The sequence below is a fragment of the Vicia villosa genome, linkage group LG1 (genome assembly GCF_029867415.1).
Source record: "Vicia villosa cultivar HV-30 ecotype Madison, WI linkage group LG1, Vvil1.0, whole genome shotgun sequence".
In the NCBI taxonomy this organism is placed as follows: Eukaryota; Viridiplantae; Streptophyta; class Magnoliopsida; order Fabales; family Fabaceae; genus Vicia; species Vicia villosa.
Genome location: NC_081180.1, coordinates 80,383,331 through 80,409,183, shown reverse-complemented (window position 1 = coordinate 80,409,183; position 25,853 = coordinate 80,383,331). Strand labels below are relative to the sequence as shown.

The 25,853-nt window shown below is 35.4% G+C and overlaps 2 protein-coding genes across 2 annotated transcripts; one reads left to right on the top strand and one right to left on the bottom strand.

Annotated features, from left to right (window-relative positions):
• Positions 1-1,759: 1,759 nt before the first annotated feature.
• On the top strand, positions 1,760-9,108 carry LOC131647166 (uncharacterized). The gene is made up of 11 exons (XM_058917083.1): positions 1,760-2,223; positions 2,512-2,667; positions 3,023-3,166; positions 3,244-3,401; positions 3,537-3,626; positions 3,727-4,168; positions 4,322-5,235; positions 5,329-6,531; positions 7,256-7,474; positions 7,564-8,424; positions 8,531-9,108. Exons 1-11 carry the CDS (start codon positions 1,760-1,762, stop codon positions 9,106-9,108), a joined length of 5,229 nt encoding a protein of 1,742 aa, XP_058773066.1.
• A 1,495-nt stretch (positions 9,109-10,603) lies between these two features.
• LOC131610560 (heavy metal-associated isoprenylated plant protein 37) lies at positions 10,604-12,999 on the bottom strand. Its single transcript, XM_058882533.1, has 3 exons — positions 12,474-12,999; positions 12,237-12,312; positions 10,604-11,852 (listed from the first exon to the last, which is right to left on the bottom strand). Exons 1-3 carry the CDS (start codon positions 12,510-12,512, stop codon positions 10,834-10,836), a joined length of 1,134 nt encoding a protein of 377 aa, XP_058738516.1. The 5' UTR covers positions 12,513-12,999; the 3' UTR covers positions 10,604-10,833.
• Between the last annotated feature and the right edge of the window lie 12,854 nt (positions 13,000-25,853).

Here is a 25,853-nt window from a genome sequence, read left to right as displayed (position 1 = left end):
TCTTTTCCCTTCTTGCATAAAATTTAGTCAAAAGTTACAGGCTTGTGTGTGTATTACACTGCAGCCCGATTTTTGATCAATAGGATCAGGTCTTTTTCCTTCTTGCATAAAGTATAATCAGCTTGCTACACTGCAGCCCGATTTTTGATGATTAAAGTTTGTCTTTTATCAAATCCATTCAGTTAATCATTATCATTAGACATGGGGTAACTCAATTAAGTTCAAAAATGCATTACTCTTATTATAATATCTTAATATCTTAGTTTGCTTTCCATGCTATCAATTCTAATTTTTTAAGGGCCTGTCCAAATCTGTACTACTCTGCTTTTTTAAACATGGTGCCTTGCATTGGAGTATAATCTATAGACTGCTGCACTTCCAATGTACCTATTACTCTACTGATTGGTTATTCCTTTTATCTTTTGTGTAAAACAGGCTGTCACGGTACTTAGGGGCTGTCCAAACCTATACTACTCTGCTTTTTTTGATTTGGACCAGACTCCAGCCTCCATTTTGTACAATGCTGCTACGGTATAAACTGCTAAAAGTACATATATCATCATTTTGAGAAAACTTAGGGATTGTTGTCACTTCAACCTTAAATGCATTGTGCTTCATTACAAGGTAAGTCAATGTTTAGACTTTTACTTTTGCTTTTCAATTTCCAATTTAATGTATTGTCAATTTTATTTGACATATCTTTAGAAAGATATCTCATAGAGATACTTTTATTTAAAATAAAATATCAGCTCTGCGACTATTACTATTATTTTCTGTGATTACACAAACAATTTGGATTTTTTTACACTTTTCAATTACTATTAATTGAATACCATTAACTATTATTAATAAAGATCTTCAATTAAAGGAATAAAAATTACTATTAGAAACTTAGATAAGATAAAACATATATTTGCATAATGTCTTCAATAGAACAATATGTATTATGTTCTACTATTACAAACTTAAAATTAATAAGACAAAACTCTGTTTCACCTTGAACAAGTTCCTGAATTGATGAAGCTCATGGAATGCTTCTCTTCCATATGAGGACACTTCTCTCTTACTGTTAGCCCCTAAACATAACAGATATACAGGTAAAAAAACTTCTTTGGTCTTAAAGGAATGCAGCTAAGCACATAAATTTTACATGAGAAACTGTGTTGTTTTTTAGTCTATAACACTATATCAAGTGATTGGCCACATATAAAGATTACTTTGAAAAAATTAATTCTATGCATTCCTTCATATAAAAATCGTGAATCTAACCATGGTACTACCCAACATTAGGATTGTTTTTAATGATTTACCTTGATAAGCAGGAGATAGTGGTGAAGTTACTCACCTTAGGTTGAAATGATAGCAATGAGTGGTATGTTTAGGGATGCTTATAATTTGTCAGGAGAACTTGATAGCAGAAAGCTGGTATAAATCCCTCTTACGGGTGGTCAATTTATATAGTTCTAAATATTATACCAACCTTACAATTAATTCAGTTGGTGTAGCTCCTTTATGATAAACCAACCACCAATATATGTGTGGTTCTTTAGTGAATTGCTGTTTCTGTACTGAGTTTTAATAATTAACGTGCCACACTCTATATGCTGCCATGGTACATTAAATGCATGGTTGGTCTCAATAACAATAGGACAGTATGTGCATAGTAAGAGATTATATATCCTGTGGTTTTTTATTACACCATCTAACACAGTTAAATGTAAATTTGGTGGTTGTTGTAGCTCTTTATTAGGTGCAAAATATGGACCCCTTTGACAGAAAGCACAACGCGAAAAAGGCAAGATCAAGAAGGTCAATGATTCTCAAAGAGACCCGTGTCAAACGTCAAAAATACAATGTTCAACAACAGTTCCCGCGTGATACAATTATAAATACTCCAATGTCATCCACACCTAGACAACCTTTGTCCGAGTTGACACCATCGTTTCAAAACATGACAGCTCTACCGAGATTTGACGGTCAGTCAGTTGGTATATCTTTAGGTTTTGAAGGTTCTGAACCTAGCATATCAAGACATGCCTTTAAAACAAATTTAAGGACCCGACCGATAGATCTTTTGGGAACAAATCTCTTTTCAAAGTTTGCATCCAGTTCTACTATGAGGGAAAATGAGGGATTTACTCCTTCCTCATTGATACCAAAAGAAAACCGGACTCAGCATGAAAACATCGTCAATGATATTGGGAGCTCTTCTGATATGCATACGTTAGTGCAATCCATTTACTATTTCACACTAACTTATAAATCCACCTCTATATATTGATCTATGTATGTGTGTCTTAGAAATCAAGATATCACTTTTAATGAGGTATTTAACTATGTTATGTGTGGCTGTCCCATTAACTTGTATGTCAAGTTAAGCTTGGTTTAAATTACTTAGGTTTCATATATTTCAAATTCCCCCAAATAAAGTTGCATCTAAGCTGTAAACTAATATTCAAATTTAAATTACGTACATGTTTATATGCGTTTCCATGGTTTCATTCTTAGCAGCTTACCACTAAACCCTATACCAGTACGGGGTAGGCCTAAGAATCAATACGGAGTTCCAAATATGGCTAGGAACTTGACCAGAAAGTTTCCTCTACTGGAAAGAGTGGAAGGGAATGACACGGCAAATTTGACCCTCGGTTCCACGACACAAACAAGGTACATAAATGCCTCGACATGTTTTTATATACATGGTTGCCCACTTTGCTTCAAGTAATCTTAAAAGGATAGTATGTTAGAACCTTAGTTTTGTCCTACTTTTTTTTTTCGGTTGCTGCCCACTGTTTGTGGATATCCATTTGTCTACTTGGAAAACATGACCTTAATGCTTTCAAAGGCGCATATATACATCGTTAATCTCAAATAATATATTAATTGTATACATATTTTATATATACATTGTGTAGCTCAAATAATCTATTAATTGTATTATGTTGATAGACGGTAGCAGCGGTTTTTCATCAATATGTGCAACTGCATAGCTTCCAATTTATTAACTATAATTGAAACACAGATTTGCTGGAAACCCCAAACGATCTAGAGGAAGACCGAGAAAACAAATCCAGCATCCAAATTTGAATTTGAGACAGGATACAGAGCTCCCCAGCCAAAGAAGGGTTCTGCCTCATCCCATTCCTCTTGATATACCCGGACCAAGGTACCAAACATTATGCTAATTGAATGCATACAATGACTAATGTATTTTTATAAATGGTGCTTTATTTGTTTCAACAGTAATGTCATTACCCAACCGCCACCTGATCAGCGAATGTCACAGTCCACGGCCAATCACCATCGTAGGACGGAGCCAACGTGTCCTATTTTTACACCTACGATCAATCTGGATTTTAATAGTGACTCCGATGAGGATAGCGACTACGACCCATTTGCAAGTATGTTTAATAAGAGTTATATCACTATTATTTGGGGGAATAGAAATCGCTTTTTACTCTAACTGGGAATATAACGTATCAGCCAATATAAACGAAATTTTTGATGTCGGTAGTGACTGTGTCTCTTTATAACAGCATACCTATCCGACGAGGAAAACTGTTCTGAGTCAGAAGAATTTGAAGCACCTTTTACAATCAACAACAATGCAACCGGACTTTCCGAAGGTAACTAATTTTTCTCCATAATTTTGGTGCATTACTACCAATATTACTATAACAATTATGATCTGCTTTTCTAATATAACTACATTCTCTAATTATGTAGAATATTATGATATCGGTTCCCCTCTTATCGAATGTTGTTATTGCAAAGCAATGATGTGGTATCAAGAACGAATGCACAAAAGTACACATTCAGCAAACCCAAAGTTTATGATGTGCTGTGGTAACGGAAAAGTCGAACTACCAATGCTAAGACATCCTCCAGAAGCACTTGCAAAACTTTTGTTTGACCACGAAAGTATAGTTAGCAGGAAGTTTCAACAACAAATTCGACTATACAATATGATGTTTGCATTCACATCACCGGGAGCAAAGATAGACAATCGTTTTAACAATGGTCGCGGCCCTCCGACAATGAGGATACAAGGTCAAACGTGTCATCGAATTGGAAGTTTGCTGCCTCCTCAAGGGCAAAAACCGAAATTTGCACAGTTATATATTTATGACACGGAGAATGAGGTCGAAAACCGGATGCATGGACTTAGGTAATTCCATATGACTACTCATTGTCCGAAGTTTTACATAACTTATATAATTGGCCCTATGAATACTCACTGTGACATCTTTTACATTAATTATATTACTTTGCATATGAATACTCACTGGCACAATTTTGACAACTTCTTTTCAAATGTCAGGAACAAGGAAAACATTGATGAAAATGTTATAAACCAATTGTCCAACATGCTATACGAATTCAATCCTCATGCAAAGAGCTTCCAAATGGCAAAACAATGGTTAAACAATGGGGAAACTCAAAACCTCAAGCTACGACTCATTTCTAGCCGATCCACCGATGGAAGGGTGTATAACCAACCTACTGTGTCTGAAGTTGCAGCCTTGGTTGTTGGTGATATAGACACGGCAGAAATGCGTGATATCATTATGCAAACAAGAGGAGGAGGACTTCAGAGAATCAACGAACTGCATGCTGCTTACATGGCTTACCAATATCCTTTGATTTTTCCATATGGTGAGGACGGTTATAGACCTGATGTAGCTCATAGGGACTTGCCTTCCAACAGTAACAGCGTAAGAAATAGGCTCACAATTCGGGAGTTTTTGGCATACCGCATTCAAACCAGGTTAAATGAAGCTAAGACTCTATTATCTTCTAGACGGTTGTTCCAGCAATTTCTGGTCGATGGTTACACAATGTTAGAGTCTGAGAAACTTGAATGGTTACGTAAAAATCAACCAAAACTTCGCGTTTCCAAGTACAACTCTTTAAATGAAGAGGGAGACCAGAATCAAGCGCAAGGGAACAGCATAGGTAAACGAGTTGTTTTGCCTTCTTCCTTTGTCGGAGGTCGTAGGTTTATGGATCAATTATACTATGATGGAATGGCTATATGCAGTAAAGTTGGATTTCCTGATTTATTTATTACCTTTACTTGTAACCCAAATTGGCCTGAGATTCAGAGAGTGCTTAGACCTCTTCATTTGAAGCCTCAAGATCGACCGGATATCATATCGAGAGTTTTCAAAATCAAGTTTGATCAGTTGCTTACAGATTTAACCAAAAAAGGTGTTCTTGGCAAAGTACTTGCCTGTGAGTTCATTATCACCCTTAACTCTGATGTCATTATAATTGTTTGTAATATATAACAATATATCTGAATTGTTTATGCTTTTCCAATTGTAGATATGTACACCATTGAGTTTCAAAAGAGAGGATTGCCTCATGCCCATATATTGATCTTCTTGCATCCTTCAAACAAATATCCAGGTCCAGAAGACATTGACAAAATCATCAGTGCTGAAGTTCCCGATCCCGAAACACACCCTCGGTTGTACAGTTTGGTCAAAGCTCACATGGTTCACGGTCCTTGTGGTTTGGCAAATCCAAACTCACCTTGCACGAAAGATGGGAGGTGCACCAAGTTTTACCCTAAGAAATTTCAACCTACGACTATCGTGGACCAAGAAGGGTATCCTGTTTATAGGAGAAGAGACAACAAACACACTATTGAAAAAAATGGACTCATCTATCACAGTGGTCATGTTGTTCCTCACAATCCAAGTTTGTTGTTGAAGTACGAAGCCCACATTAACATGGAATGGTGCAACCAAAGTACTTCTATCAAATACCTTTTCAAATATATAAACAAAGGTTCCGATAGAATTTCTGCAATCATACAAGGCCAGGATAGAAACAACGTCGACGAGATCAAGCAATATTTGGATTGTCGATACATCTCCCCAAGTGAAGCATGTTGGAGGATATTTTCCTATTCTATACATGGCAGAAAGCCAGCCGTAGAAAGATTGTATTTTCACATGGAAGGTGAAAACTCGGTGTACTACAAAGACTACGAGCAGGTTGGTGATGTGTTGCTCAAACCAAGTGTAACAGAGTCGATGTTTACGGCATGGTTCGAAGCAAACAAAACTTATGAAGAAGCAAGATTACTAACTTATGGAGACTTTGTTTCTAAATTTGTCTATCATAAACGAAGTCGAAGTTGGAAACCAAGGAAACGAGGGTATACCATTGGTCGACTCATTTGGGTTCCTCAAAGCACTGGCGAGTTGTTTTATTTAAGGATGATGCTCACTGTCAAAAAGGGTCCTTTATGCTATCAGGACATCAAGACGGTTGACGGTAAAAAGCTAAAAACATTTAGAGATGCATGCTTTGCAATGGGATTTTTACAAGATGATCGCGAATTTGTCGAGGCCATCAAAGAGGCGCATCAGTGGGGTTCAGGACATTTTTTACGCAAGTTGTATGTCACCATGTTACTGTCTTCTTCGATGAATAGACCCGAACATGTTTGGAGAAAGACTTGGATGTATTTATCGGATGGCATTCTTTATGATCAACGAGTCTTCGCAAGAGATCAAGGTATTTAATCTTTACGGAATTTTTATTCGTTGTTTCAATTTTTGATCTCAACTTTTATGTTAAGCCGTATGCATATTTGTTGGGTTCCTCTTTTATACTAATTACATATTGTTTTATACTAATTACCTAACTATTGAATCAAAGCATGTCTTTACTAAACCACTTTATATGTGTTACATACTGTTTCAATAAGGACTAATAGATATTTTGCATCTGGTATTTCAATTTGGGAATGAGAATTCTGCTTTATTTGTTATGTTCAAACAGTTCTCAAATCTGAAAATTAAATGTTGAACCATTATACTGTTTGTACCGTGCAGCAAATGTTTGGTACCGTGCCTTCAAACTGGTTTATAAAAAGGTCTTTTTAATATATCAGCCAGTCTTATTTTACAAAAAGTGGCAGCAATGGTCACTGCTTCTGTTAAATCTTGCGTAAAGGCACAATTTATAAATGATGCTGCAACTTAATTTTTTCTTACGTGGATTTATAAATTAGCCAAATGAAAGATACTATATGTTAAACTATTAAACAATGCTTTCTAAATGATACAATTGATTTGCAATTTGTGTTAAACTATTAAACATTAATCATTACTGTTGAAACAAATGAAGCACCATTTGTGTTAAACTATTAAACATTATACATCAAAATGATGTTGATAATGTGTGTTGGAGACCCGTGATGTAATTAAGAATTGTTTTTGTCTATTTCTTTTCATAGGTCTGACAATGAGTGATGCCGAGTTAAGAGAGCGGACACTCATGGCTATTGAAACTCTATTACAAAATAATAATCGAAGTTTGAAGGACTTCAAGACAATGCCATATCCAAAAGATTATGTTGAATCCTTTACAGGAAATCGACTCCTTCATGATGAACGTCAATATGATGTTGTTGCTCAACAACAAATTTTTGAAAGTCTGTACGCTTCTCTTACAGGTAATAACAACACTTAGTTACAATAATTTAAAATACTTCAACTTTCTATTTTTATTAACAACTCCGATTTGTGTAATCTTCTGATATAGATGAACAAAGAAGCATCTTTGAGGAGATCATGGAAGCTGTAGAAAAGCAAGTAGGCGGAGTTTTTTTTTTATATGGCTACGGTGGCACTGGTAAGACCTTCATGTGGAACACTCTATCAGCAGCCCTTAGGTCTAAGAAAAAAATTGTTCTGCCGGTTGCTTCGAGTGGGATTGCAAGTTTGTTGTTACCAGGTGGAAGAACAGCTCATTCTAGATTTAAGATTCCTGTCCCTACTTTAGAAACTTCTATATGCAACATTGAAAAACAAGATGATCTTGCCGAGCTTCTAAAGATGACAGATCTAATCATATGGGATGAGGCTCCTATGGCTAACAAGTTTTGCTTTGAATCACTCGACAAATCCTTGAGAGATATAATGAGTGAAACCACACATGCTTCTAAAAGAGTTTTTGGAGGTAAGGTTGTTGTGTTTGGAGGTGACTTCAGACAAATTCTCCCTGTTATACCAAGAGGTACTAGATCTGATATTATCCATGCAACAATCAATGCTTCTTATATTTGGGATCATTGTAAAGTCTTGAGGCTTACAAAAAACATGCGCTTGCAAACTGGTCAACCCACTTCTACAGCTGATGACATAAGGAGTTTTTCTGAGTGGATTTTAAAAATTGGAGATGGCACGATGTGTGAGCCAAATGATGGCTATGCTGATATTTGTATTCCAGATGAGTTCTTAATTTCTAGCTTTTCAGATCCGATTAAGGGAATTGTTGAAGATACATACCCTGATCTCATTCATAACTATCTTGATCCCAATTATCTTCAAAGTCGTGCGATTTTAGCTTCGACAATCGAAGTGGTCGATGATATCAACCAATATATAACAAACCTTCTTCCAGGTATTCAATTTCTTTCCGTTAATAATAACAACTTCCTGATATTAATATATAAATGGTTGTTGCCCATACATATTTTCTGAAAATAGGAATTTTCCAATTGTTGTAGGAGAAGAGAAAGAATACTTTAGTAGTGATTCTATTGATAAATCTGATGCAAGTAGCTTTGATGCATATGAGCACGTTACACCAGAGTTCCTAAATGCTCTTAAGACTTCGGGATTGCCTAACCATTCAATCAAGTTAAAAGTTGGGGCCACTATTATGTTAATGCACAACCTAGACCAATCTGAAGGTTTGTGCAATGGTACAAGGCTAACTGTTACTAGGCTTGCTGCTCATGTCATAGAAGCTAAGATCATTTCTGGAAAAAATGTTGGTAACTTATTTTATATTCCTAGAATGTCTTTGTCCCCTTCACAATCACCATGGCCATTTAAACTGGTAAGACGCCAATTTCCAATTATTGTTTCCTTCGCCATGACTATTAACAAGTCTCAGGGCCAATCACTTGATAATGTTGGTTTGTACTTGCCAAAAGAAGTTTTTAGTCATGGCCAATTATACGTGGCAATGTCAAGAGTAAAATCCAAAAAGGGATTAAGGATTCTTATTCATGACAAAGAAAAAGAACCTATGCTCTCTACCACCAACGTGGTTTTCAAAGAAGTGTTCCATAACATTTGAAAGGTGTGCTTCTGAAAATACAAAATTTATCATGCCATTTATGAATTTAGGATAAATTGTTGTTCTTTACTACCAGTTAATATGATTTTTTTGTTTCCTTGCTGTTTCAGGTCCAAACATCCTATTCATTTTGGTGAACCATGTTGCAGCTTTGTTTTCCCTTTTATTATTCGTGGCTACATGAGATGGAGATTCCTTTTGTAACTATCTATCGACTATTACATGCAAGATATTGTTGTCACATTAACAATCATTCATATGTTATGAATTTATCGAAACTTATCTTATTGGAACAATGTCTTTAGTTCATAAATCTTATTTGTTTTAATGTACGCCTTCAATCATTTGATCATTTTATTGAGTTCGACAAAAGGTAGAAATATGACCCGTGCGGGAGCACGGGTGTCTTAGAGCATCCACATCCATACCACCCAATTTGGTGGTATAAATGGACCCCACTTAATATAATATATTATTTCACACTTCTCAATTATTTAAACCACTAATTAAAATTTGTAAATATCCATACTACCCATCTAAAAACTTAAAATGGGTCCCACTAATCACACAATATACACTAAAAAATTGAAAAGCACCGTAGCATTATTTGGATATGGTGGTTATGTAATACTACACCATTTGCATTCAATTATCCATACTATTATGACACAAGTGGTACATGTGGCAAATACCACCCCCTATATTTATGCTCTTACTAGTTACTAGAATATACGAACTAACAGTTAGATGAATTCAACTTTTTCAAGTTCCTTTAACTAAACAAATGATATCCTACAATATTCAGTTGTACTTCTAACCTCTATTTGGATAAGCATTAATCAACCAGAGCACATGTGCATCCAACAATTATTGAAACCATAAAATCTGTTCTTTATTTCTGGTAGAATAAAATAGTACACTAGTTAATACCTTGCTATCAGCATCATGTGTCTATAATTAGCATCATAGTAAATATAATATCACCAATAAAACAACACAACATTCAAGTTTCAATGTGGTCCTACTCCTCCTACCAGTTACACTCATCATTACATTACACACGTGACACACGCGTGCTAACCTACCTAACGTGCACATTACAATATTCACATTGATTCACTTTGTCAACCAAACTGTTCCTACAAACACAGTGCCATCATGTTTGTGTGTTCAGAATATAGTAACTTGTGTCACTTGTCTACTTTAAGAAAGAATGTCTCATATCAATGTCCCTTTAACTCTTCACTTAGATTAGCATATTTATGAGTTCGATAATAAGCTAATTCAGTTGACAGTTATACAGAGAAAGACAATCGACAATCGACTTGTTAAGCTTAGTTCAGTTAACAATTGTACAAAGACAAACATTTGATTATAAGAGTGTGGTCGAATATGTAACATCTCACTTACCAACTTATTAGGGTGAAAATCGAACAGTTATGTTAATAGATTCAAAAAAGAAACTGTAGAATATCAACATAAGAAACACAAGTCATGAAACACAACCAGTGACAATTTAACATGAAATCCACTACTACGACACAGTACAATGATGAAATCATTCACAAACAAACAAATCCACATCCTAAAAACATAACTGTCCCACCAAATTATGAGTCAAACTACTATACTAACTTGGAGAATGGGACTTTAAGGTCAAACACAATCCTTTAAGAATCACTTTTCCTTCACTTTTTTGACTCCACAATCACTATCATGATACTATTACATTATTGAACAGCTGCTGGTAGTATTGTCATCACTGAACATGTGTGCTGCAGAGTTTTGATCCTCACTAGCATTTCCATACGAGTAATTTGCAGGAATGTAGTTGTTATAATTGTAGTAGTAGCCAGTATTTGGAGGAACATAAGGTGACCTGTGATACATCATTTGAGGCTGTTGCTGTTGCATCATCATACCATGCCTTGCCTGCTGCATGTTCATGTTCATCAAAGGAGATGAATGGTTATTGAAACCATTCATGTTCATCAGCATTGTTGGTGGAAATTGTCCAGTAACAAAACCACCATTTGGAATAGCCGTAGAGTTCCCACTTAGAATCGTAGTAGCGCTACCAACACCGTTATTATTATTATTACCGTTAAAACCGGCTAAGTTCATCATAGCACCAATGTCACTACCCCTTTTGGATTCTCCAAGTTGAAGAGTTTCACCATTACCAACCAAATGAGCATTATTCATCTTCATAGCTGCCATTGTTTTGTGATCAACCCCGTTAGCACTTTCCTTCATTCCCATATTCTGATTCGAGCCTCCTTTCTTGCATCCATTACCATTGCCATTGCCATTGCTAGCATTGTTCATCTTAGCTCCAATACCTTTCTTCACATTGCTTGCATCAGCTGCATGTTGTTGTTGTCTGATCATATGAATTTGATTCGCTTTCTCCCTGATGATCCGCATCTCTTCATCTTCTTCCTCTTCATCATCACCGTATTCGTAGTATTCATCGCCCTCTTCAGAAATAAAAGCAGGAAATTTCTGCTGGTTTTTGAAGGCTTCAAGCCCTTTAACCAGCACTTGTTTCTTTCCTTTGTTCTTGTCATCTTTGACAACATTGTTGTTCTTCTGCTTTTGATTCTGATTATTGTTAGTTTTCTGAGACCAAAGCTCAGCATATTTGCCAGATCTTAACAGCTTCTTGATCAATGTTTCAGCATCCACACTTCCTGAAACTGTTACCGTTTGCTGGTCTCCATTTATTTCAACTTGATAAACACCTACATAACAAAAGACCCAAAAGCATAAAAACTTCATGCAGATAAAAGAATAAAAACTGAACTCATAACTCTTCTAATCATGAAAAAAAACAATTTTTAATTATTCTAAACATTTAATGAATTATGTTCACATCATGTTCAAAATGTGGCCTTTTTCAGAAGAAAAAAAGTAAAATTTATAAATACCAAACTTTCTACAGCAAAAAATTTCCCAAAAAGCTATGAAAAGTAGCATTCATTTTCTTTTGAATATAGGCCAAAAAAATTCAATTTTTATGTTTACCTTAAACTCACACAACTTATAAAAGGAACCACATTATTGTAAGTAAACTAAACAATGCTATTACACTGAGTTTGAGTATGTTTCTGAAAGTGAGTGAGTACCTTCAATTCTTTGAAGGAGTTTCTTCACTTTCTGCTTACAACCATCACAGTGAATATTCACTTTGAGAACACAAGTCTGCAGATGAAAAAAAACACAGAAAGGTAGTTTTTTTAGTGAAAAGACCAAAAACCCAAGTATGTTATGCTAATAGGAAGCTAAAAAACCAAAAAGAAAAAAAGGGGTGTTAAAAGAAAGAACAGAAAGCAATATTTGTTAATAAGGAGAGAAAGAAGTACCTGGATTTTAAGGAGCTTAAAGTCTTCTTCTTTAGTCATTTCTTCAAAGTGCTGTTTGGAATGAAACAAGAGTCCTCTTTTTTCTCTCTTTTTTGATCTGTTTGCAACCAAAAGAAAAAGGCTTTAACTTAAGCAAGTTGTTTCTAGTTTGTTTTTGTGACACTCTCTCTAGTCTATACTATACTCCCTAGGTAGTAGGAGGAGGAGCTAGTGTTGTTCTTCACAAGTTCTCGAAAGTAAACAAAAACAAAGGCACATGGGTTTTACAGAATAAATAAAAATTTAAGTTGTGTGTTAGTGTGTGGTGGAAGAGTAAGAAGGAAGAATGCAAAGGAAATGGAAAAGTCAGAGAGAGATAGAGAGAGGGTGTTGGAAACTGAAGTGATGTGATTTAACGTTAAAAAAGATATAGTGAGATGAAAAAAACAATAAAAGAACAACAGCGACTTGACATGGCGAATTCATACTCTGTGCACTTTGTCACATCTCAACGTACTACTACTCCACTCCTCAATAAGAGTATTCAAATTCTAGTATAGTTTTTGCATTTTATAAAACCTATCAACCAATCTAGATATTTTTTTTAACTTCATATATAACTGGCAAACTGGCATGCCCGCCCCGCAAAAGCCCGCGAAAAAACAGTGCGGGGCGGGGCGGGCATATTAGAGAGTGCGGGTCTAAAATCTTGCCCTGCCCCGCAAAAAAGTGAGGGCGGGCCGGAGAAAGCCCGTGGGTATTGAACCTTTTAGGCCTAAAAATAGTAAAATTGTGTGAAAAAGCTCATGCCCGCAAAAGCCCGCAAAAAAACGGGGCGGGGCGGGGCGGACACACTAAAGGGAACGGGCCTAAAACCTCCTCCCGCCCCACGAAAAAGTGCGGGTAAAACGGGCTTTCCCCGCCGGCCGGACCCGTTTTGCCACCCCTATATATAACAACAGCATCTTCAATTGTACAACTTACTTTTGAGTTTTTTATGGGATCCACTAAGCCACATCATATTAAAAGAATTTATTTAATTTTAACTTTAATAAAAATATATGGGTCCCACGACTTTACCTCATAACTTGATTTGATTGGGTACTACAATTTTTTAGTTGTTGCATTGCAATGCAACTCTATTATGACATGGCAAATTTTTTAAATATTTAATTATTAAATTAATGGTACATGTGGAGAACTCAATAGAAGAAACTACCATTGGAGATGGTCTAAGTGACAACGTTATCATATTCTATATATAAGAAATTACTAGTAACATGTGGAAAACACAAATTTGGCTTTTTTTTTTTCAAGATTGTCTTAACTTTCACATACATTAATTGATTAATTGTCAAATATATTAAAAAAAAATTAAATTTTATTATTTCCCTCTATCTCTCTAATAATTTTAGAATAATTTTAAAAAAATTTAAATTTATAATTTTAAATTTTAAAAGGCTTAAATGCAACTTTGATTCCCCTATTATGTCTTTTTTCTAATTTTGGTCCCCTCATTTCAAAAACCGGTTTAGATAATCCCCTTATTTGGAATTTCTTAGTAAAATGGTCCCACTTCCAATCTGAGAGTGTTTTTTAATGACGTGGCAGTGCCATATCAGCAACAAATTATTTCATTTTATTATATAATTATTTCAATTATATTTTAAAATATTTTCTAATATATTAATATATAATATAGTAATAAAACAAAATAAATATAACATTTAACCCTAAATCTAATGTTGTGTTCATCTGGGTTCTTGGAGAAGACAACAACGTAAACCATCTTCTTCGTCAAGCCTCATCTTTCTCGCCAAGCTTCATCTTGTTCATCTCTTTGCTTTCACCACCAACCAATCCATTATTTCATCTTTTTTTTGTTCCATGTCGTCAAGGGTCTCATTTGCATCTACAAATCAATCCGGGTTAAGAAGAAGAGGGAACAAATGTTGGTGTCAGGTTGAGTCTCCATTGATGACATCCTGGACCTACGAGAATTCCGGAAGAAGGTTCTATGGTTGTGGGAATTTTAACTTGATGAGGAAAAAAGGGTGTAACTATTTTGAGTGGTATGATGAAGAGATGAACATCCGTGCAAAAGATGTGATTCGATCTTTGGAAAAAAAATGACGAGCTTCTGGATTTAAGCAAGGAGAGCAAGAATCATGAAAATTTTCTGCAGTTGAAGATTAAGTATATGGGTTGGGGTTTGGGTTTGGCATTAGGGCTTGTAATGTTATTAGTTGTTGCATTAGTTGCAACAAACATTTTCAAGTAATGTAATATTCATCTAAGTTTGTTCTACTGTAATGTTCTATTGTAATGTGACTTCTAATTTTGTTGTTAATGGTTCATCTAAGTTATATGTTCTTGTTTGAAATGGTGTTGTTGAATTTAATTGAACGTGTAATTTTGTTGTTAATGGTTCATCTAAGCTATATGTTCTTGCTTGAAATTGTGTTGGTCAATTCTACTTGTAATTTGTTAATAGAATGTTTAGTGTTATATGTAGTTGTAATTTGATCAATTCTACTTGTTATTAATTTGGTCAATTCTACTTGTAATTTGGTCAATTGGATTTAATTGACCTATAATTGACACAAAAACAACATTTTATAACAGCTATAGCAGTATTTCATTTTGCTGCATTTTATTCAAGAGTTGCATTTTATTCAAGCTCTATAACAGCATATTCAGTAACTTGCAAATTCAGTATGCATATTTAGTAACTTGCAAATTACCACACCATATTCAGTAACAATTGTAAATTACCACACCTGCCTCAGTATTTAATAACTTGCAAATTCAATATGCATATTCAGTTGTATATTCAATATGCAGTCACAAAATGAATAATACCTGCCTCAGTATTCAATAACTTGCAAATTCAGTATGCATATGCAGTCACAAAATTCAGTATGCATATTAAATATGCATAATACCTGCCTTACTTAACAAAATGAACACAGATTGTAAATAACAGAGACATACTTAACAATTGGATATTGAATTTACAATTGCATATTCAATATGCATCACACCTGCCTTACTTAACAAAATGAACAATACAAAAGCATACTTAATAGGCTTAAATAGTTGCCATAATAGCCTCAAAACAACAGTCACAGATTCGTGTAGAATTACAAATGCCTTAATAGGCTCAAAACAAGTGTTAATTCACAAAAACCATAACAGGCTCAAAACAGTGTTAATTCACAAAAACCATAACAGACTTAAAACCTAATGTAACTATTCTTGAGTTGCTATTGGTGCTTGCGACCCTTCTTCTATGATAGTTTGCCCAACATCCTTTTTTGCATTCTTATTTGCCTTTTTATTGCCACCATTAGGAATGGATCTCTCAACCGCTCGTTTCCCTTTGCAAGTTCTTTTGTTATGTCCCATATTTCCACTTTTTTGCATTTCAGAATTTGAAGAAGTCTTGGCAATGTGTTTGTGCTTCTAGGCTCATCATTAGCCTTGTTTCGATTCTTCTTTGGCCATCCAATAGCTCTCCTCATAACAGGTGGGTTGATGGCTAGGTTTCCATCATTTAGCCATAACTGTGGCCCATTTGTTGGCAAGATGATGTGACTATATGTAGCAAGCATAGTAGATGTCTTATATGCACACAAAATTATCTCATTAATATGGTAAAATACAAAATACAGAGTTGAAATGAAATGACAATTTAGATGTTTGATTTACCTATAATATGATGTAACATAGTCTTTTGGTGCTTTTTTGTTATACCATATACAGGCAATAGCATGACAACAGGGTATCCCAGTTAAATTCCACCTTCTGCATGAGCATGTCTTTTGAAGCAAATTCACAACAAATGTTTCTCTACCATCTGACACACCAAAAATGGCAAAGTCATCATCACCGTGCCAAGTTGCACTCCATCCACCAGCTTATTGTTTTGACTTTTCTATGACCTTTTGGATGTTGGGACTTATAACTCCTTTATGTTTACCTAGAGCATCTTTTTGTTTTGAAATCCTCAAAGTTAAATAGTGTTTGATTCCTTCAAGTAGTGTAATGATTGGTTTGTCTCGATACTCCCAAATTGCTCTATTGAAAGCTTCGCACATGTTATTGACTAGCAAGTCACATTGAGTGTCCGTTTTAAAATGTGCTCTACTCCAACATGCAGCAGGGACTGCCTTCATATCTTTCTAAGCATTTGGCTCAAGTAATTTCACGTGTTCCATTGCCCTCTCCCATGCAGGTACTGTTGTTGCCCTAGCAGCCCTCCATAAAACATCCTTCATCACTATCCATGGACATTTCTTTTTCCAATTTCCATATAAATGTTTCACGCACAATCTATGTTCAACGTACTGGCTTGTCTCTAGAATAGCCGGTACCAATCCCTATAAGAATAAGATAAACAAATATAAATGAAGTCTTCTAAATAGTTTACTACATAAAGAATTAGATAAACAAATTAATACCTTTTGCTGGTCTGAGATAAAGCCATATCTATTATGTTGGATGGCTTGCAAATCATCAAGTAACAAATTTAAGAACCATTGCCATGAGTCATTGGTTTCGGCTTCCACAACTGCATATGCTATGGGCATAATCTTGTTATTTCCGTCTGTGCCAATTGCATAATTTGGATCAGTTTCAGTATCAACCTCCTCCACATTCACATCAACACCCTCACTTTCCAAACCAACACCCTTATTTCCCTCACATTTTTATTCACACCATCACCCTCATTTTCAACATTTTTATTCACACCAGCACCATCACTTTCAACAGATTTACTCACATCAGCACCCTCACCCTCCAAGTTCACATTCACATCAACACCCTCATCACTCTCTATAACATCGGGTATATCAACAACATGTTCAACATAAATTTCAACTACCTTAAACCCTTTGACATCCTCAATAAACCTTAAAACATCTTGGTCATTATTCAACGGTCGAAGCCCACGCGAAAATGCAAACCTTGGGTGACAATACCAGAGACACTTAAACTTTCCATAACCCACACCTTTTATCGTTTCTTCAAGATCCATATAGGACACATAGTCCACATCCCAGTCCCATTCCAACTCAGTTATCACTTCACCAACATACAATGTTATAGGATGAGTTATCAATTCCCCCTTATGATGTATTCTTAGTCTAACATGTTGAGCAGGTGCTGACCTACACAAAACGAAATTGACAATAAACAAACAGTGCCAGACATTCAACCAACATCTTAAGGGACCACATACATTAAACAAACAGCAAAAAGCATAGTATGGGACCACTGACAATAAACAAACAATAAAAAGCATAATTTGGGACCACACACAATAAACAATCAGCAAACTAACATAGTTTGGGACCACAATATAAAAGCACTTACCTGAATACATAAGATGGATTTGCCATTTTTCCAGAACTCACGATCCAAAGAACTCACGAAGCGCAGACGTCACGAAGAAGAATGAGGGACGAACACTGGACGAAGACACTGACTGGCGAACAATGGACGAAGACAGCAACGGACGAACACTACCGTCTCTTGTGTTTCAATTTCTAGGGTTCATGTATGGGGAAAAGACAACATCTCTCAGTCCTTTATCAATTTCTAGGGTTCATGGTTTGGGAAATCTGAATGTTTTTTTCTTATGGAAATAACAAAATGGAATAAAGTAATGAGTTTAAAATTTTAAAAAACATTTAAAATATAACAAAATAAATGAATTTAATAAAAGTAATTTATTTATCCACCAGGTTAATGACAAGTAAGCAGTATATATGCCACGTCATTAAAAAACACTCTCAGATTGAAAGTGGGACCATTTTACTAAGAAATTCAAAATAAGGGGATTATCTAAACCGATTTTTGAAATGAGGGGACCAAAATTGAAAAAAAGACATAATAGGGGGACCAAAGTTGCATTTAAGCCAATTTAAAATTTAAATTAAAACTCTAAATTTAAAAATAAAATAAAAACATAATAACCGAGAGAAAGAAATTTTTAAAGAAAATATCATTTTAAAAAATAAATTTCCTTTAATATTGAAAAAAATTGAAAAATAGAATAAATTCAAGGTTTAATGAAAAAATATGAGCCTTTAGATTAAAAAAATTGAATGACCAAGATTTGGCGTCAAAGAAAACTTTGACATCTGATGTCAACGGATCCTGACAGTGTATATATATTTGTTTTAAAATCATGTGAAAATCAATGATGTGAAATAGACAAGAATTGCGGTGGACCGAGTTTTCCGATGTGGTGGAACCGAGACAAATGTGTAAGGTTCGTATTTTAAGGCTCAAATTAATAAGAGAGTGAGAAATGAAATTTAGATGGAATATGAATCATACATTAAGAGTGACATGTGTGCTCTTCTTAAAAATGGGATAAATGGTTGATAATTGATTGTGAGTAAAATGCGGTTGACCGTTTGATCATTTCCAGGAGATGATGCATGATGATTTCGTAAAGAGGATTCTATTGTAAGGAGGGAAAATGAGATCACATATGTCCTTCTTGACAATCCATTATCCCATTACTAGGCTTTATCGACGAGGTCTTGTGACCAGCCCATAACATTTGTCCCTCAAGCCCTTGTTCTTGGTTGACAGTGCGACGACTTGTAACATAGTTCGACATCTGCCTAGGGAGCTCATGGGCATGGATGCCTTGGACGGGAAACAGTAATCATTGGGGACAGGTACACTAAATGTCGTTCTTTAAAGTCGTATTGTGGTGCTGAGGGAAACTGACACATCTCTGTTTGTTGGTGATTAGGTTACTTCTCTTTTTAAAGTCCTTAGTTGTCTATGGATCACTTTTTCAAGGAGATCCCCATCGTCGGACATATATTGTTGATTTAATGACATTTAAGTGCTTAGATATAGGATAAGGATTTCTCGTTCGAGCTTGAAACCCCCTCTATTCGCTCTTACGCTCTTTGAGTAAGGCATATAAATCGTTCAAATTTTTCATCCTATTGTGCCAGCATCAGTTCTATTAAAGATATATTTTATTCATGACAATGATATTAATTTTAATCAAGAAGGATGGCAATGATATTTCAAGAAATTCGACGAATCCTGAGATATTAGGGATTACTTTTGCCTTTGTTTGTGAAAGAGTTTTTATTGAGCTTTGAGAGATGTAGGTTCAGTTACTGATTGGAGTGTGTTTACCCATGTGAAAATGAGACGATCTACAACCCATACGATGGGTGTGACATCCCTTTCTAAGAAAACTTGTTCTCCAGCATAGGCTATCAACTTCCCTTCAATGATTTTGAAGTACGTGTCTTGAATCACCCGTGGACCGATCCTTCATAGTTGCATCCTATCATAAGACTTGTCCCTGGAAGAATTGTATTTGAAGAGCCAACTTGTACCATTTTGCAAACAGTTAAATTGTGTCAATGGTGCTTCTAGGTGTCGATTAAAGAAGTGCATATATACTCGATAGCTGGTAGATGCCAAATCAAGGGGGAGAGAAAATAATATTTTGTAAGTGGAGCTAAAGTCTCCCTTTTCTCTTTTCTTATCCTCAAACATTTCTTGATGATAATTTTTTGCTATGTAAGCATGATTAAGAATGATGATATATGATAATTAAGGAAGGAATTTCGAGCACCTGCAACTTTGGTCTGAATCCCAAACACCCCATTCGTCGGGAGGGGGCTTCTACCATGATTACACCCAACGGAACACCTTCTATTGAGGGTAGCTTCCTAGACTGAACTCTGAGGTTTCCTCATCCAGTGACTTGCTAGAAGGTTTTTTGTAACTCCAAATTAGGTTGGCGGAAATCCAAGCAGTGGGGTTTCTTCAAAAAAACATTCTTGGTCAAGCACCTTAAGAGGGATGACTTCCCCCCTTGAGGATGACGTCCTGTGTTGTTGGCTCTTCTAGGCACGAGGAAGGATAAGGAATTAAGGTCTTTGATTTATGATGAAGATTAATCATATTTCTCTAGCCTTTCCAAGGAGGTTATGAAGAGGGAATTGGCTTCTCTATTGGTCGAGGGGAATTTTCCTTCTTGACTGCCTCTAATAAGAGAAGGATAAATTAAAAAGGCGGGTCGATACCATTTAGCGGGATCGGTACTTAAAGGAAGTACGTGGTGCCTATGATAAGTTATTATCCATAAAGGATATCATGGAACCTTTTAGGTATCTTGGTACTTTGGATAAACAAGTATGACGACTTCTCCATGAAGTGGTTAAGAAAGGTGGAGCATCGACCTTTGCCCTGACATATTTTTCCTAAGTGGGGGTTGAGTATCATGCTCAAAGAAAATTAGAAGATTTGAAGATATCTTTGAAGGAGTCCCAAGATAGTTAGGAGAAGGTTGGGGGTAGTCTTCATGTGATGCGCCAAGAGAACCTTGGCTTTTCTAAATAGTTGGCTAAGTCCTTACGGGAGGTTTTATTTATCAGTGAAGATGCTTTTGAGAGTGCTTTGAAGCGGGTGAAGTATTTTTACCCCCAAAGTTCGTGTCTTCGAAGATGGAATTTGTTTTAACAAAGCCAATGAGGATGAGAAGCTTCTTTTTTTTCATGCATGTACCCGATAATTGTAACTTTTATAAATGAGTGGCATTTTCCATACAATATATTTTAACTTGTTACTTACCAATGTTACCTATACGCAAGTTTGCTTTTGGTCCTAGTTTTGTTTCTTTGGGATTTTGTCCTTCCTCGTGACTTATGATTGGAGTGGTGACCAAGTCTGAGAGTTGAAACCTTGTTTAATGCATTTGTTATCCTCTGATAATGATTATGAGTTTTGTAATCATTTTTTGATCAGTAAAAGCTAGTCCTTTTCCCATTCTTATTGCATAAGATTCTCTTGATACTAACATCCTTTGAATGAGACACTAATAGAGAAGTTTCATAATAGTTTTCAACCATTTCAGCCTTTTTTTGATTTTTTTTCAATCTACCATATAAAAACAATTGAGAAGTATTTGACTTAAAGGCAGCAAAACAAGATCTTATTTTACCATAAGACATAATAATTCACAAATTTAATTCAAATATATTGTTGTGTTAAGGCATTAATATAGCTCATTAAACGTAATTCATAGTCTATATCATTAAGATAACCAAGAAACTATAAACTATCATCATCATGTGTATCCATCGTCCAAGGGATAAATATATTACAAATCCACCAACATTCAAGTAATAAACTAATATATTATATTACTAATTCATTATAAAGCTAACAATATCCACAAAAAGTTCATGAAAAGTGAACTACATCATCATGAAAGCATCATTGATCCGTTGTCGTATCGCAAGGATTCTTGATTTTATTAACTAATAATACGCGGATCAAAACGAGTAACTTTAAAAAGCATACTACAACAACAATGACTCGATTCGTATCGCAAAGGATTCTTGATTTTATTAACTAACAGTAAAAACGATAATGGGGGTTTGTTTTAGAATCGAATCATAAAAGAGAAAATAAAAAGTGATTATTAAATAAGTGGTTAAAACTGGTTAATTTGTCGGTTCGATGTCCAACTTATCATCGGTCAGTATAATTTCAATTCCCTGAATGATTTCAATTCCTATTCGATTATAATAATGAGTCAACAAGCGTAATTCATACTACAATATGTAAATTCCTAATTTCTGAATTAAGCTAACGAATTGAAGTATTGTGAATTAAGCAAACACAATTGCGCAGATTAAGCAAACGCGAATAAATTATAGGAACAACAATCATCGAATCAAATCAATATTTATCCTATGGTACTTGAATTAAGCAAACAGGACACAGAGCATAATATTGAAAGGAATGAGCAATTTGATTGAAATTGATAAAAAACCTCAAAGTATTTGGAATTCGACTCCGACAAATTTCACCTTCGGATTAGTTCTCCATTACACGATCGTACAAGCTTCAAAATAATTTCGTGAATAGTGAATTACCTGAGAATGAACAGTATGGCCAGCCCTTGTAAATGGGAGAAACAAGAATTCGGGTCATAACCCAACTGGATCAAACAAACATAACTCAGGCCCAAAACTAACAACCCAAAACTAAATAAAACTAATATTGCAACTTCAAACGAAATTCTGGTAATTATGCACTAAGAATTTGCCTTTGACTCCAACATGAAAGTTGTAGCTCTTTCTCTTAGCTTTTCGGAGATTATTAGAACGCATCAATCGGATTCCCGTAGCTCCAGTTATGATCATTTTAGCGCAGACTGTTAATGCTGAAAATAAAGTGCGAAAATCAAATAACAATAAAATAAACTGAATTACAAAAAACATTATAAAATAGAAAAATAAACAAACCAAACCATAGAAATGCCTAAATACAAACATAAATGAACGTGCATCAAAATGCACTGATCAATCATCAAAGTAAGGATATGTAATCAAAGACATGCAAAATAAAAGTTCTGCCATGTATTCCTACAACAAACATCTCATTGCATGTAAATGCCTTGGTAGTTGGCTGAGGATATGTACTCAAAGACATACAAAATAACATAAGGACTAACCATTTTATATCCATCAGAGCCAAGTCATCAGAATAGAGCCACTGGAACATGAAAGCAAACAAAAACAACAAATATGAGTAAAAACCTCTGATACATAAAAATAAAACCCTAAATCATACAAAAATGCAAAAAAGAAGAAGAAAGAAACCCTTGACAGTTATTATTATGTGTAGATAAACTTGTGTGCAAATAAAAAGAAAAATTACTGGAGTTAGATAACAAATGAAATATGAATGAAAGCAACTGTGAAATATTGGAGTTAATTATGGAGAGACTTACAAAAATCAAGAGTTTAAATGGATGGAATTCAGAGTGAAGAAATGAGTTGATCGGATTCGAAAGAGAAGAAGGTGAGACGATGCAAAGAGGAACTAGGGTTTGATTTTCATCTCAACTTTCTATCGTTCTCTTTCAGCTTCCAAATATGTGGTTTGAGACTTCTAGTATTATTTGTTAGGTTAAATAAGAATTGAATTGGGCCAGACCAAGTGAAGCCCCAAAAATCAAAACATAATATACAAAGGAAATTTCTTTATACACCCATGTACATACTCACAGACTCTCGGTGAAAACCCCAAAATACCCCTATATTTCGGATATGCATATCCGAAGACACCTTTGTTTAAAAAAAGCGATTTCAGAGATGCGTCTCCGAAATAACATTTTTTTTTAAAAATGGTTAAATATGTTTTTAGTCCTTATAAAATTACCAAATTTTGTTTTTGGTCCCTATTAAAAAAAATGACATATTTTGATCCCTCAAAATTATTATGCGCGTAGTTTTAGTCTCTACTGTTAAACCAATGTGTATTTTTGAATGATTATTTTACAAACATGCTTAGAACGTTATGAAAAATTACTCGAAAAAAAAAAGAAACTCAAAATTTAATTTCTAAGTCGAGATTTGCATTACTTTTATCATTATCTTTTGAAATTTAAAAAATTCATATTTAATTCTTCTTATTTTAAAAAATTATATAATTTGGTAAAGAAATATTTTATAGTATTATAAACTAGTATGAAAAAAATTATTCAAAAATTTAAAAGATTAAGAGTAATTAATAGGGACTAAAACTACATGCATACAAATTTTATAGGGACTAAAATATGTCATTTTTTTAATATGGTCTAAAAATAAAATTTGAGATATTTATACGGACCAAAAACATACTTAACAAAAAAAAAAGGTGTCTTCGGATATGCATATCCGAAATCACCATTTTCTAAAAAAAAGAAGGTTATGCCGGAGATGCATCTCCGAAGTATTTTGGACTTTTACTAAAACGCAAACAACCACCACCACTTCTCACATTCTCTTCAAAACACAAATTTTCTTCTTCAAACTCATCGCTACCAAGTTCATGTCAAGGCACAACTTTCATTCAAGCTCCATTCAAGGCTCAACTTCCATTCAAGCTCAATTCAAGTGGTACTCAAAGCTTTAAAAAATTGTAAGTTTCCACAACTTTCAACTCTAGCTTCAAATGTTATTAGGGCTGTTAGAAATTAGGCTAATAGTGTAGGTTGAAGTTATTGATGCTCAATGATAGTGTTTGTGTGATCAAAAATAAATTTTGTATGAGTTAGGGAAAGAAATAGAAATTGTAAAAAACGGCTGTCATAGGTAATTTCGAAGTGCATCTCCGAAAACACCTCTGACCAGTTTCGGATATGCACTTCCGAAATTGATTCTAAATTTTTTTTTTTTAAATGTTCACTTTGTATGTTCACTTTATCCATATATTTTCACTTTTCTTGCACCTTTGTGCTATGATGCTTGATCTTATTAAGACTTGATTCTTAAACTCACCATGCTTGTGCGACATATATATGGTTTAATTTTCAATTCTTTTGTGATCTTTTTAATTTTTTCAGGAAAATGACTGCCAATGCATCGACCGATCGACTTAGACAAGGGAGGCAGACACAGAAAGCCTCAGCTCGACGCGGGAGAGCCGCGCAGCCAGGAGTGACTCGGGGACGGGGACGGGGACGGGGACGATTCTGAGTCATAGTCCAATGGATGAGGCACCTGCATGATCCTTATCTACACCGAGGAGTCGGCTGTCTCGGGAGTCTTCCTCTCGTGAGGTTAGTCGGGAGGAGAAGGAGGATGAGCAGGAGGAGGTACATGAGAAGGAGGTACCCAAGGTTCACCATGAGCTAGGGGTGGCAAACGAGCATACCTGCCCCGTTTAGGCCCGTCCTGCAAATTCCTGCGAAAAAATAGGGCGAGGCGGGCATATTTGATTGTGCGTGTCTAAATGCTTGCCCCGCCCCGCAAAAAGGTGAGAGCGGGGCAAGGAAAGCCCACAGACATTGAACCTTTTAGGCCTAAAGATAGTAAAATTGTATAAAAAAGCTAATGCCCGCAAAAAATGGGGCAGGGCAGACACATTAAAGGGAGCGGGCCTAAAACCTTGCCCGCCCCGTGTAAAAGTGCGGGCAAAACGGGCTTTTCCCGCGGAATGGACCCGTTTTGCCACCCCTACCATGAGCACGACGATGATGGCCAGGAAAATGCTCAAGACGCGTAGGATGATAGCTACACGGGTGGGCCTTAAGCCTGAAAGAACCTTAAGAGAACCATTTGGTGGTGGCAGCGGAGTCCGAGGCGGAGGGTGATGGTGTATTGTTGGATACCACAGAGTTTGCGCCTTGCGGTGTTGGTTCATGTTCCTGGTTGACATGTCCCTCTTTGTGGACAAAAGTGCCACCTACATGGACATGACATACCTCGTGTATTTTATTGATTTTACTACAGTTCACGAGTGGAACTGAGGTGCCGCCATTCTAGTATACATATACCCGAAGCTAAATGAAGCATGCAACTGGAAGACCAGACAGTTGACTGACTCTTGCACACTCCTCACGATACATTTATT

Bases quoted from the DNA above. Each gene is read 5' to 3' on its own strand.
- LOC131647166 (XM_058917083.1), top strand. From the start codon at position 1,760: ATGGACCCCTTTGACAGAAAGCACAACGCGAAAAAGGCAAGATCAAGA. The intron at 3,402-3,536 runs GTATGTTTAATA...TCTTTATAACAG, and splicing joins CGACTACGACCCATTTGCAA to CATACCTATCCGACGAGGAA. The intron at 7,475-7,563 runs GTAATAACAACA...CTTCTGATATAG, and splicing joins TCTGTACGCTTCTCTTACAG to ATGAACAAAGAAGCATCTTT.
- LOC131610560 (XM_058882533.1), bottom strand. From the start codon at position 12,512: ATGACTAAAGAAGAAGACTTTAAGCTCCTTAAAATCCAG. The intron at 12,313-12,473 runs GTACTTCTTTCT...TTTCATCTGCAG, and splicing joins TTAAGCTCCTTAAAATCCAG to ACTTGTGTTCTCAAAGTGAA. The intron at 11,853-12,236 runs GTACTCACTCAC...TTTGTTATGTAG, and splicing joins ACTCCTTCAAAGAATTGAAG to GTGTTTATCAAGTTGAAATA.